This window comes from Pyxicephalus adspersus, chromosome 3 (genome assembly GCF_032062135.1).
Source record: "Pyxicephalus adspersus chromosome 3, UCB_Pads_2.0, whole genome shotgun sequence".
Lineage (NCBI taxonomy): Eukaryota > Metazoa > Chordata > Amphibia > Anura > Pyxicephalidae > Pyxicephalus > Pyxicephalus adspersus.
The window spans coordinates 70,389,111-70,403,257 of NC_092860.1; the positions used below are offsets into that span (position 1 = coordinate 70,389,111).

Below are 14,147 nucleotides of genomic sequence, written 5' to 3' on the forward strand. Positions count from 1 at the left end.
TAAACCAAAAGGAAATTAATAAACAAATAAACATAGGAAAACCCTGCATATTCCAGACAGAAACCCATATGCCCATTTGCAATTGATCCTGCGGTAGGCGAGAAAAGCCTTAAAAGCATGTTTTTTTTCTTATTCTAAATTCTTTACATCTAGAAATGCATCCCATTTTTCTTAAAACAATCAAAGGTATTGAGTTTGCTAATATAATCTGGGATATACTCTGGATTTCTTTTGTCAGATGTATTGTTGATACTTTGGGGTGGGGGCACAAGTTGGGAATTGGCAAAGTATGAAAACTGGCTATCTCGTTTCCCGTTCTCATTTTCCCTTCCACCATTTTGGAGGAGCCAGCAGAAGATAATGAGATGAGAAGAAAATGATGAAAAAAAGAAGTTAGACTTGGTTTGCTTGTTATTATTTTGAAACACAGGAAGAAATTACCAAATTGAGCTTTACTTTCTAAGGACTGATAGTTAGAAGAGGGTATGAAATGATATTTTGAGGCCAGTTAACAGGGAACAGGAGCTCATAGATCAAACCAGGTTGCCTCCACAATCATATAGATAGTGTGCCAATTTAGATTAATGATTCATTTTTTTACTTTTCCTCTTGGCATCCCATGATAGATTTAAGAGTTATAAAGAGTCAATAAGTAGGCAAGGAAATTAGAACGATATGGGCAGCATGTGACCATGCAGCCCTGGCTACTTGTTTACATTTTAAGGTGGCCCAAGCCTTCAAGGTCTTGGGCCAGTCTGGATTTCAAATATTTGTATTTAATGCCTTTAGAATCATCTTGCAGCCTCCTAGGTCGCATTCTTACACCCTTCGTCACATACATATTCGCATTCATTTCTGCAATTTACTATTTAGTGAATAAAGATATAGGTGACTCAAAGCAGTTAATTTAGGTAGTTGAAATAAATTGCAAAAAAGCAAGCAACATTAAGAACACTGTGAACTTACCTCACCAAGAGGAGGCAAACGAAAACAATCAAGGCTATTTTAATGGTCATGTATATGTATTTTTAGTACTAAAACTGTCCCTTTTCCATCCCTGATCTCTATGTTCTTAAAATGATTTCTGCATATGTGGCAGGCTTATTAAAAAAAAATTTCACATTTTATTTTGTGGCTAACATAAATTTGGACTAAAATTATTTTTCTTTTCTTACAGGCTGAGAAAAAATCTGAAATCTTTAATTATCGTCCACCCATCCTGGTTTATCAGGACAGTATTGGCAATCTCCAGACCATTTATAAGGTTAACAGCTAACAAAAACCTTGCAGTGGTCCTTGTCGCCTCCCTTTTACCTCACCTTATTGTTCCTACCTCCCTAACTTATTTCCAGACCTGTTATATATGCTTTTGTTTGTCATACGAGTCTCATTAGGGAGATTTCCCTTCACCTCCTGGCATACAGTACATACTCAAAAGGGTAAGAGGATATATTTTCATTGTGAATTATGCCTCTTCTTAAACAGTTGTCATCAGGACAAATATACACATCGGAAGATTTACGTTGCAGTTCTGGTAGCAATGTAAACGTTTGTATTAACCTTCGCTTTCCTTCTCTTTGACATTGGTGATCAGGACAATTAGAGGGACAATATTATCTACCTAACATAAACACAGACAAACATAAAAACTGACAGAGGTTTTACCTCCTCACCACCAAATCTACAAAAAAGAGGTAGCAAAAAATACATCGTTGGCAATACTCCCCTTTGCCTTCCAAACCACGGTATTGACCAGTAAGACTGCCTATCGCAGTAGGATTTGGTAGTGGCAGGTCTCATTCTCAACTTAAGAAGCTAGGTCTACATCTGTAAACTGGAATGTCGTTGCTGCAATAGAAGCTCTACAAAAATAAATGAATCAGACATAAAGACACCTTAATTATGTCTGCTACATGCTGTCTATTGTGGTTTAGTTTTATCTATTCCAGCTTTTTTAACCACTTTTTAGAAATCATGTCATCTGCAGACCAGGAATCAATGTGCTCCTAGTAAGATGATGATTAACAAGTGTTAAATATTCTATCAATATGATGTCACAGTTGTAATGTAGCATGAATCTAAAGACTCACATGGGCAGTCCTTTAGGCTATGTGCAAAGTAAAAATTCCTTACAATCATTTTAAAATTATGTCCATGCTCTGCACAAAGTATTGCGATTTTTATTACACTTTTTGTATTTAATTTCGATCTGTGTACTTATTTTTCTTTTACCCGTAATATTTAGAGAAAAACTGAGGGGTTGTAAATGTATTGAATTCTTTTAAACTGACTTCCTGCTCTTTTGAAAAACTTGTTAAGTCTCAAATCCAGATGTTCTTTAATTCACTGCCCACTTTAAAGTACATGTATGTGTCTTTGTCATAAAAGAAGTGTAAAAAAAAAATCCCAAATGACAGATTCGGTTTAGATTGTTGGTTAGATATAGACAATTAACCCCCCTAGCGGTAATCCAGAGTGTGACTCGAGGTGGATTTTCCATGCAAAAAGCGGTAATCCCGAGTCTCACTCAGGGTCACTTAAAACATAAAAAAACCCACTTACCTTGATCCGTTATCATCCCCCAGTGTCCTGCTGGTCCTCGCAGCTCCTCCAGACATGTCTTCCTCCTTCGATCTTCTCCCGGCGTGTGCAGAGACGACCTCCAGGGTTTCGCAGTGACGTTGGTGCATGCGTCTGTGCGGGCAGGAGGATTGACGGGAAATTCAAATAATTTTGTATTGGATTCAATATAAAATAGCTGTATTGAGTCCAATACAAGAAAATCTTGATATAATATACTACTGTACAGTATGCTACTGTACAGTTATATGTTTAACTTTTTTTTTTTTTTTAACAGATTTTTGTGTTTTTTTTTTTTGTGTAGACAACCCTTTTATGTAAGGTAAAAAGTCTGTTGTTTTTTTTTTTAAGTGCAACACCCTTTTTTTTAAAGATAAAAAAAAGTGCAGCACCGCCCACTAATTCTCGATCGCCTAGGCTCAAAGCTTCCCAGAATACCTACGTCACCTTTCCTGGGAGGCTCTTGGGTGCTCCTTCTGCAACTTCTTGCTGTAGCCTTTTCGCGGAAATAGAAAAATTTTCCGATTCCACGCATGCACAGTCAGATCAAAAAAATGTTTTTTCATCCTACATCACCCGATCCCGCATCTGGGTCAGGTGATGTAGGATGAAGAACCAGAAAGAAGAGGAGAAGATGGTGGCGCCTGTAGCGCTGGCCATGGGACGCATGCCGGGACAACGTGGGACCCAATGCAAGAAACCCCTGAATTGATTGGACTGCCCTGCAGGGTTGAAGGTAAGTCTATTTTTTTGGCCAGTTTTAAGTTTATTTCAATAATAGTTTAGTTTATTAATAATAATAATAATAATAATAATATTAGTTCCTTTTTAAGAAGCAGTACTGTCTAAAGATAATGTCATATTACATTATTGTTTAAATGTCTCTGCAATTTAGGAGCTCTTTTAGGACAATTGGGAATAGCAATGCTAAGGAATAGGTTAGATGAAGGCCTGTCATTGGGTGAAAAGTGTGACTCCATCTGACATGATGTCCATGTGTCAAAAACAATACCAAAAATAAGAAATTGGTGTAAATTCAGTCTTCAACATATGTCTGAAGACTGAATAGGAGAGGGACATCTCTTTTTTGACAAATACACAATTTAATCTAAATAATTTGAAAGTGTTAAAAAGACATATATAATCTAGTGCTTTCTTTTTTGCTACAATTTTTACAGACTTGTTACTTGATGCTTATCCTAAACAGTATTTGCATTGTATTGTTTTAACTTTTTATTGATACCACTTCCTCCTGGAATAAATTCTAAAGCATCTTATTTTGACACTAATGCATAATAAATGCCTCTGCTAAGGTGACATATGTGGGCAGAAATTATTAAGTGTTCAGATCCGTACTAGATATATTGTTTTTAACTGGAAGATCAGCTTTTTAACCCAGTTGAATGTTGCAATAAAGTAACCAAAAAGCATGATAATGCGCAACACAATGATTATCATTTTGAGTAGCACCCTAACTCACCACTTGTAAATCTGACCTGAAACTCTCCACTATCCAGTTCATTTTTTTGTTCCAGATATTTTCAATACTGAATTACATGTATAGTCAAGCAGAAAGAAATTATCACAAAGTCAACAGAAATAAAGAAACCAAAACTTCAATTAAAATTTGTGGTTACTGTACACTGCCCTATGCTTTTTTTTAACTCTCCTTAACCTGTTTTTAGGTTACATAAAATAAACATATAAATGGTACAGTACAGAACAAATACTTTTTGCAGAGCTAAGAACAGATATGTAAAAAGGCAAAAATACAGTGATGCACCATTTTAAAACCCTCATAGTGCCAGTTGTACTGCCATACTTAAAAAACATAGTGAGCTTTTTTTTCACCATACTCTATCAATATAAAAAAATCCCTTGTTTTTTATGTCTGGTTAGTTTGATTTGTTGTTATTCATACACCTTTGTCTTCTTTTGCCGCTTATTCAGTGCAAAATTTATCAACAAGATACAGTATGTGCATAGCCTGGAAGAACTGGAGCAAATCATTCCCATGGAAAATGTACATATTCCGGAATGCGTCTTTCAGTAAGTTGATAATATCATATGGCTAGCAAATTGGGTGCTAGAAAGCCAATTTGGAATGGTATTGTTTAATGAATTGTAAATGTCATTAGTTATGTCACTTACACAATACTAGTCATCTGAAACATGATGAGTGGCAATGAATTTTTGGCTGCACAAGTGTCTTAAAGCCATCCTTAGTTAGGCTACACAAATCATGCTGATAATTACTGAACTCAACTATGTTGGCATAATAAAGATGACTATATGAGTTTGGCTCAACCACGGTGTTACATTGATGCTGAAAATACATGATACCTAGCTGTAAGGATGACCTTCTTTTTTCAGTTCTTTAACAGTTGACCCAAAATAAGGATGTAAATAAGAACCTTTCAAAATGTTGCTTTTTTATTTGCATAATTATTCCAGTTGATTCCTAATAAAGGTAAAAAAGGTCATCATCACAGCCAGAGAACTAGCATGGCAATGCAGGGTCTTTATTGCAAATTTATTATGATGATTTGTACAACAGATACAATATTTAGAAGGAATAAATAATGCTGCACCCTGTTTGTACTGCACATGCTGTGTGCCTTGTGTACGATGAAAATTCTGTGAATGTAAACAGAAATCTGAGCTGTGCATGCTGTGTCCCATGAGTGGTGTGCATTTTGTGCAATGTATGCTTTTAGGTACATGCTATTGGTTACCTTCATATTTATTTCCTGTTTTATGTTCTGTGTATGCTATGTATGCTGTGTACATTCTGTACTGTGCAGGTCTAGGTCTTCCATAAACACAGTAGGCATAGATCCTACAGATAGAGGGACAAAGAAGAAGCAACGTATGTCAATTGGCCACACATTTATTTTTACAGTATTAGCTCAAGCAATCATTCTAGTTATTTTACACAGTATAACAATATACTTTGGCACGTTATTCCAAGGAAAAGTTTTGTGTAAATTTGTGGATATCTTAACAGGAGAGACACCAAATGTACATGCCTATAGGGTCCAGTTATGAAAACAAAGCTAGCACATCATACTAGCTACATGCTCTGTGTTCTCTGTGTTTACCCAAGATGCTGAAGTGAGCAGAGGATGGTACCCTCCATAACATGAAAACTGTATATACAAGGAAATTGTGACCAGCACACAGTTTATTAACAAAAAATAATCTTTATTTAGACTTTATTTGAGAACAAGTCGGAGAAAATATAATCAACCAAATGTTGCTGTGCTTGTGTGCATTCACAGCTTTGTAAAATTCATGTGTATACTGTGTGCCCAGTTGTATATAATTTTTTTTATGTACCCATTTAAATTAATGTGGTTGCTAAAAGGTGTAAAGGAGTAAGGAGTACTTTGTAAAGAATGTCTAACCATTATTATTATTATACAGTATTTATATAGCGTCAACATAATATGCAGTGCTTTACAAAGTCCATAATCATGTAATTAGCTGTCTCTCAACAGGGCTCACAATCTAATGTCATAATCATATATCTTTTTTACAGTCTAAGGTCAATTTTAGGGGGAAGCCAATTAACCTAACTGCATGTTTTTGGAATGTCAGGGGGAACCGGAGTACCTGGAGGAAACCCATGCAAACACGGGGGGAACCTGCAAAATCTATGCAGATAGTGTCCTATTCAAGCCTGGGACCTAGCGCTGCCAGGGCCACTGTGCTGCCCCAGCTAACCATGTGTGAGGAAAACTCAAAATAGAGTAAAGAGAGAGCACGTCTTCACCTCATTCACAATAAGTTGAACATTAGGTTTGCAAAGAAAACAAACATTTTATTGTAACATGATGAGCATGAAGTGAACATGATGCATTCCTTTACATTTAATTGAAAAATGCAACTTTAGAACTAGGTATTTGTTTCTGCACTAATGAAAATTTGTATTTGTTTCCCTTTTTAACCATAGGTATGATGAAGAAAGAATGAAAGCCAGAAGCGAAAGGTATAAAATGCATCAAATAGTTTTCTGTTTACATTTATGTTTTTTTTACTGTTACTATTTCACTGTTTAACAGTTTTAACTGTTTTATTTTTAGCCATTTTGCTATATTTGCTGTTCTGTAGTTTTCTATACCAATATTTTTTTTAATTGCAGTGTTCAGTTTGAGAATAGGCCAAAAGAAACAGAAAATTTTCCAATGTACAATGCAACAGCTATCAAGTATGTATCTTTGCTATGTAACGTTTTGTAACATCTAACAGTTTGAATAGACTTATTCATTTTTAGAATGAACTGGGGTGGTTTTATGAGCTTTCAAATGTCTAGGTACAATGTGAAAGAGTGTATTATGTGGATAAGTGTGTTCTGGTGTTGTGTCTCCTTCCTAAACTTTTTGCACTTTCTAGGTTCATTTATGAGTAATCCTGGAGCCTGTTCATTTGACTTTGGCATCTGACAGGTATTCTGCTTTCCTCAGAGATATGCTGCTCCCTGCAGCTTTGGTGCCTGTATCTGTTATTTTGTATTTGTCTGGAAGCAGTCCATTTCCTAATTTGAACAATTTGACAATTTGGGAAAACAAGTGAGATTCAGAACCTTAAAGCAGCGGTCGCCAACCGGTGGTCAGTAAGGAAACTTTGGTGGTCCGCGGCTCTGGCCGCTGCACCCCCAAGCGGGGTTAGGAGAAGGATCCCACTGGGAGGGACCACTGGGAGGGAGCCGTGGACCAGGTCTCTTGTACAGATTACAGGCTCAGGGAAGTGGACAGGTTGTGTCTCTGGACAGGGACTGTGAGCGCGTTCTGGCATCATGATGTCACTATTTTGTCACTGTTTTGACTGAGGCTCCAAAATTGGATCTCTGGTGTCATATTAAATGGCTAATAGAAAATTGTATTTTGAATTTGTTACATGAGAATATTATCAATATGAGGAATTTACTGGTACTTATATTAGGAAATATGGCTGGCATACACAAAGAGCCATGTCACATTTACCATCTTTAAACCAAGAATGGTGAAAATGGGCCTTATTCATTAAAGCTCTCCAAGGCAGGAGAGGATACACTTTAATCAGTGAAGCTGGGTGATCCAGAAAACCTGGAATGGATTTCTTCAAAGTAATTTGCTATTTGCTAGCAAATGTTTTGAATCCTGGAATAGATCTGAATCCTGGTGATCTTTGCTGGATCACCAACTTCACTGTTGAAAATGTATCCTCTCCAGTCGGACCCTTTTCTCCTCTTTTGCTGACATGTTGCAAGAACTGTAACATTAGTATGGGCCCATTTATTCTTTGTAGGTCTCCTATACTAATTATATTTATTTCAGTATGTAGATGAGTTTTTTGTTCTGTTTATCATGAAAGCATCGGGCTACTCTTGAATCGTCTATAAATTTGGAGGAATTTACCACTGCAGTCGCTTCTTTTCCTAGTAATAGGAAATCATTAGGACCTGATGAACTACTGATGGAAATTTACAGGGTTTTTTGGTGGAAGTTGGGAGAGTCTCTGCTGCTGCTGATGTTGCTGTGTGCATATCAGTTCTAAATGGACGGCAATGCTAGGTTCTCGGCATAAACACATATTTGATGGATGAATGTACCCTCTTTTGAATAAAGAATACCAACTACCCTCTATATAAAACTCAGCATATGTATAACTTGTGATGCCTAGCACAAGCTACATTAGAATTTATTTGCACACAGCAACATCTACAACGGAGACTGTCCTAACCTCCACCTATTTGTTCTCAGCATCTATTGTTACCTTTGTATATGACCTTTACTACTGACTGTAAAGTTCATTGACAAAATTTATCCCTGAGGAAGCCTAATCGTTGGCGAAATGCATTGCAGTTTATCACTTAAATGAAGAAGGTGTTTTTCTGGTGTAGACAGATGTGAGAGTGGCCTTACTTAGTGGGCTAGTTTTCCAACCCTTGGGATAATTTAGTAAAAGGACAAAAATAGAGGAGGGTTTTTTTTGGCAAATAATCAATTGTATTCATAGTTCATTATCACAACAACAACAAACAGTAGTTATAATGGCAAGTCCAACAAACGGGGGAGGTGTACCTTGATTGTTATTATAAATCAAGATTTACTAACAATATATTCCTGATAGAAACTATTGTCTAGTGCCCAAGCAGGGCCTGTATATAACAATTGGGGTAGACTCACGTTGGAGTTTATGCAATGTATATATAGATATACCCCTGTATAGTATGAAACACCGTTGTCCTGTGAATTGGTAACAGGACAGAGGTAAAATACTGTATATTTGTTCAATGTAAGTATGTATTGATCAAAAATTGCAAAAATACATAATGAACCCTTATACAAAACTAGTGAGCTTCAAACCTCTTGCTTTCTTCTTCACATAATATTTGTCAATGTACATTGAGGTGGCTCCACAATCCAAGAACTAAAAGTGAGTAGAAGGACACACTTTCTAATCAACTAGGTGTTTTGGATAAAAAAAACACCTAAGGTGTTAAATAACAGTCTATGTCCCACTTAAAATTGTTCTTTCTTTTCCCCAACCAAATATACATTGTTATGGGTTAAAACTGATGATCCAATATTTTTAGTCGGTATTGCATTTTAGGAAAAAAGAAGAATTTTTTCATTTATTCTCTAAGCAATATTTTAAATCTTTTCCTCCATGTAGTGAAGAATTTGGTCTTGTAGTTATTTTTAAAGATTTGCAAAGTAGACATGCTTTACCAGCTCAGTACCCTCAGCATTATGAATAAATTACCCCATTTACATTAATTATTAAGATTTTACTAATAAGGGGTTAACGTCTTATATTTATAATAAATTTATAGTGAAATACATACCTATATGTAGTTCACGTCTTATAAGGTATTGGGTTGCTAATAGGTGTCTTGACAGAAGATCAATAATTAATGGTTTTACAGATTTACAAAACAGATTATGAAGCTAAACATTTCTCTTAATGTTTGACTGAGTTGATGCAGACTTGCCATACATGTTTCATTTTGTAAAGTTATGTAAAATACACATTGACAATAGATGCTGTTTTTTACTACTATCATCTAAATATGGGATTTTATACATTTGATTTGGAGATAACCCAAGCTATATTGGGAGGAGGTATTTTGTTTATATTGTTTCTTACTACATTACATCTCCACCCAGTACCTTATCTATTGGGATGTGTGAAAAAATCTCCCACTGTCCTCTATAACTCTAGAAAGTATTGGTAGGTTGCTTTTTTGCTTATAGAGAAATTGCTTCGTTCAAATTTAAACAGTAGTCCCAACTATTTATAAAAAAGAAAGCCTGGACAGCATATTATTTTGTTTTATTCTCTTGAAATATCTGCCCTTACCTAAACACTTAAAGCATACCTAAGCTCAGAATTTTCATTTTACATAAAAGGGTAGACAACCCTTTTATGTTAAGTAAAAATTATGTGTGTTTTTTAAATGCAAAAAAAAAAAAGGGTGCAGACCTCCGGACAGATCGCTTGCACTGCAGGAATGAAGGTTAAGCTGCGTACACACGGCAAATTTTTCTCGCCCGATAATCGGTATCGGCCAATTATCGGGCGAAAATCTGCCGTGTGTACAGTCGGTCGTCGTCCATCGTCCGACGACCGTCCTGGCGGATCCATGGACGATGGACGACGACCGATCCTAATGAAAGGGAAGGGGAGAGCGCGCAGCAGGGTGCCGCTCCGTCGCTCTCCCCCTCCCCTCTCCATAGAGCATGAACGGTGCTGTATGTACAGCATCGTTCATGCATCGTGCAGTCTTTTCTCGTTGGAAAGGATCGTGAAAGATCCTTTCCAACGAGAAAAATTGCAGGTGTGTACGCAGCTTAAGTGTATTTTTTTTGAGTTTAGTTCCTCTTTAGGCCTTTCTTCTCCTATGCCTTTGGGTAACTGAAAAGCCTAGGAGATGATGAACAAATTTAAATTTCTGTTTTGTTTTTCTTTGAACAGTTACCTGTGTTATCCTGTTTTCCATAATGCTACTGGGATTGCGATATTACTCTAAAGACCAAATTCACCAGTTTTTTATGCTATATTTCTGGTACATCATTTGTGTAATTGTTTGGATCTAAGCTTTTATTTTTATTGTGCTCCAGGACAGAAGAAGGACAAGAAAATGTTGAAACAACAAGGTATTGACATTATTTACAAAATAAAAAAATAAATCTTATCACTGGAGCTCACCCAGAGACTACGAGTCCTGGTTCCAAACTAGCAGTTTATTTTAGTAATTATTCCTTCTAACTGGTTTACATGATCCTTACCTAGTATATCACAGTTATTACTTACTGTAAAAAAAATTGCACCCAAACACAGAAGAAATTCAAAACCAGTGAGATTTTTCATGTTGTACATATGTATACGCAAATAGTTTGCAAAAAATACAACATTTTTTTATATTTAGTTTGACTCCATGACCAACCAAACCTACCAACCACAAACACAACACTTATGTTCACTTAATTTTACACATAAATAATTTTTTGGTATTTTTCTGTTCCAGCTTTCCACAGTCTGATGATTCAGCTTGTAAATGAATACTTCCAAAGACTTTACTACAACTTCTCAGCATGAAATTACCCTTGGTAAAAGACTCCTACTGCATCTTCCAATCTGAACCTCCATTTCAAAGACAATACCCAGCCTGAAAATAATTTATTGTCCAAAACCTTCTTCTGGTGCACTTGTGTGAATAATCTACTCCCATCATGCAATGTACATGTACATTCATCATTGATAAAAAAATGAAAAGTTTTTTAAGCTGTGCTTATTTACATCATGTTTATAATTTCACATTGGAGAAAATTAGAAACCAGATGAGGGTTGTATGTGCAGCCATGATCTGGCTCCGAAAAGAACTTTTTGAAAAAAAATTACTTATAACAAATATCTGAGCAAGGTAATAATAGGTGAATTGGGAAAGAGTAGAACCAAAAATGAATTCAGTAGCAATTAAGATGCACTAACCAGGTTTGGATATTAGAGTCAATAGAGATTAAATTACACAATCCATTTACAATCTAAAACATGAAGTAGGACAAACTAACTGCAACAAGCGACAGGCAAGCTAAGAGTTAACAGGTGCATAAGAAGTCTATATGGCTTATTGCTGTGATGAGTGGAGTGAAACATAAAACACAAAATGTGAGCACTGTAACTATAAAACTATATAAGAAAAATAAAATTCAATGGGGCAGGTTTGTTTTATAAGAGAGGATGTATTACTTACTAGTAGTGCTTTTGAGGAAAGTTAATGTTGAACTGCAAACAGGTAATACAATGTAAACTGATTAGGTACATTAAGCCTAAATAATAAAGACTAACTTTGATCAGTACTGTTCACGCAACAACCTTAATCAGGGGAAATGGCAAAATTTAAGTAAGTTACATAATTATTGGATGATGGGATACAAAAATCAGGATGAAATTTGCTGAATGCAGGAGATACAGAATTAAAAATAATGGGATGTATGCTACAGGGCACCATAAACTGGGATAAAAAAAATCAAAATACCAAGACATAATAAACCCCTTTATTTTGAATTTGCACTGCCTCACTTCCTGAATTTTTTTTAAATGTCACTTCCTAAAACTTTCCAGAAATAAAACATTTAGCTTGCCTTTATGAAAAGATATGGTACCACCCAGATCAATGCAAGAACATACATATAGTGTACTTTGTGTGTGTGTGTGTATATATATATACACTATGAAAGAGCCAGCTGAAGGTAAATCATCGGATCTATAGGAATTAAGCACCTGGAATCTACCCCCAAGAATAATGATCTTGCAAATGATCATTGGTTATAATTTCTGTCAAAGAATGAGTGCTTTACAGGCAGACCTGTACTTTCTATAGAAAAGAAGGGCAATCTGCTGCATCCTCCCTATTGAAACCAGTAGTGGTCATTCGGATAGGATAGATCAAAGCAAAGGTGAGGGACAGAGGTATAGATGCTAGATTTGTGCCCAAGACAATCACATCCATTCAGGTGATGAAATCTAGCATCTGTATGTAGCTTTAGACATTACTTCTAACTGCAAAATGTATGTTTGTGTATGCAAATGTCTGCCTATAAGGCACAAGACTATCTGCAGTATTTCTTTATGCCTTTCCATTTTCTTTACTGCAGCATGTTACAATTTTGATCTCATTAGTTAGGAGATTTCTTTTAATTTAAAAAGGAATGAAATGTAGCTGTCATATCTCACAGGGTTTTTATTCTATTTACAAATAAAGTTTGTGCAATAAACAAACATGCAGCTAGAAAAATACTTTAAAAACACCTAGGACAAAAAATATTGGCATTGTTTTGAAATGCTGACAACAAATTCTTTTTTAAAACATTTCTACACTTGCATACTTCAGAATAAAAATTTAAAGGTGCACAAACTCTGGCCCTTTTTGAGTTCCATTTTTGTTGAAATTGTTTATTCCCTTTTCCAGGGAAATACAGACAAATGCCACCTGCAGTTGAAGATGAATAGTTCAACCGACAAGTGGCAAGTTAAATCATCACAGTCTTTAAAACTTCTGGGTGTCCCTGCTATCCAACTTCAAAAGCGCCAGCTTGTCACCTGCTGGGTGATGTGAGAGCTCTTGTCAGCCCGTGTCCTGCAGTAACATGGCAACTTGCAGGGGAAAGCATGGCACTCAGTGGGAGACACACAATCCAGCACACATTTAAATATATTTATGGATTTTTAGGAAAAAATAAACATTTTTATAAACAGGTGGAACGTGAATGCAGTGTGTCTCAGTTATCACATACAACATTGCATAAAATTACTCACGACACCTATAGTAAGGCATAATTAACAGCCATTCCTTAATGGAAACATAGTGAAGATAATTGCATAGGGGCACATGGGAAACTGATAGTGTAGAACTCACTGTAAAAGGAAATGACACCAAGCTGAAATAGAATACAAGGGAAAGGCTTTCTGGTCCAACAGATAATATCCAAAGTAAAGACAGCATGCCTGTCCAACCAAAACTTAAAAAGTTTAATAAAAACACAGATGGAATTGGAGAGCTTTTAATATATATATATTTATACTGTTATACAATTTTGAGTGGGTTGAATAATCTCGATCTGAGAATGCACTGTACTGCTTTCCATGCTGGTATTGTCCTCTGCAAAACAGAGCTCCAATGGTTTTGTCAGACGTGACAACCAAAACTAGAAAAATGCAGCCGCAAAAAATAGATCTCGGACATTTTTTGCAAGTTTTTTGACATCTTTAATAGCACATGCAAACCAAAGATCTGATGACTGACAAAAAATGCAATTTTTCTCAGGATCTTTGCAAACATAAAGCAAATTACAAATTTGGTATCTTTTGCACTTGCTTAGACTGAGGTCTACAGGAATTGCCTGGAATTTTTTTTCAAAATTATTTTTTGTATACAACAGTGCACATAAATATTTTTACAAAACTTTGGACTCTAGCTGCATTCCTATTCATCAAACTTAAACCTCTAACTTACCAGTTTGAACGGAAAGGTGGCAACTCCCTTTATAGCATGACTATAAAGTAAATGTTATGGCAAA

At 35.8% G+C, this 14,147-nt stretch overlaps 1 protein-coding gene across 3 annotated transcripts in view; it reads left to right on the top strand.

The window, feature by feature from the left end:
• The window catches only part of ATCAY (ATCAY kinesin light chain interacting caytaxin), a 29,964-nt gene extending 18,617 nt beyond the window's left edge, over nt 1–11,347 (top strand). For all 3 annotated transcript variants that reach the window (XM_072405118.1, XM_072405117.1, XM_072405116.1), the window contains exons 7-12: nt 1,178–1,264; nt 4,531–4,629; nt 6,536–6,571; nt 6,725–6,790; nt 10,689–10,724; nt 11,096–11,347. In XM_072405118.1, the coding sequence (XP_072261219.1) occupies nt 1,178–1,264; nt 4,531–4,629; nt 6,536–6,571; nt 6,725–6,790; nt 10,689–10,724; nt 11,096–11,129 (358 nt within the window). In that variant the 3' untranslated portion in view covers nt 11,130–11,347. The remainder of the gene's footprint in view (nt 1–1,177; nt 1,265–4,530; nt 4,630–6,535; nt 6,572–6,724; nt 6,791–10,688; nt 10,725–11,095) is intronic.
• The last annotated feature ends 2,800 nt before the right edge of the window (nt 11,348–14,147 follow it).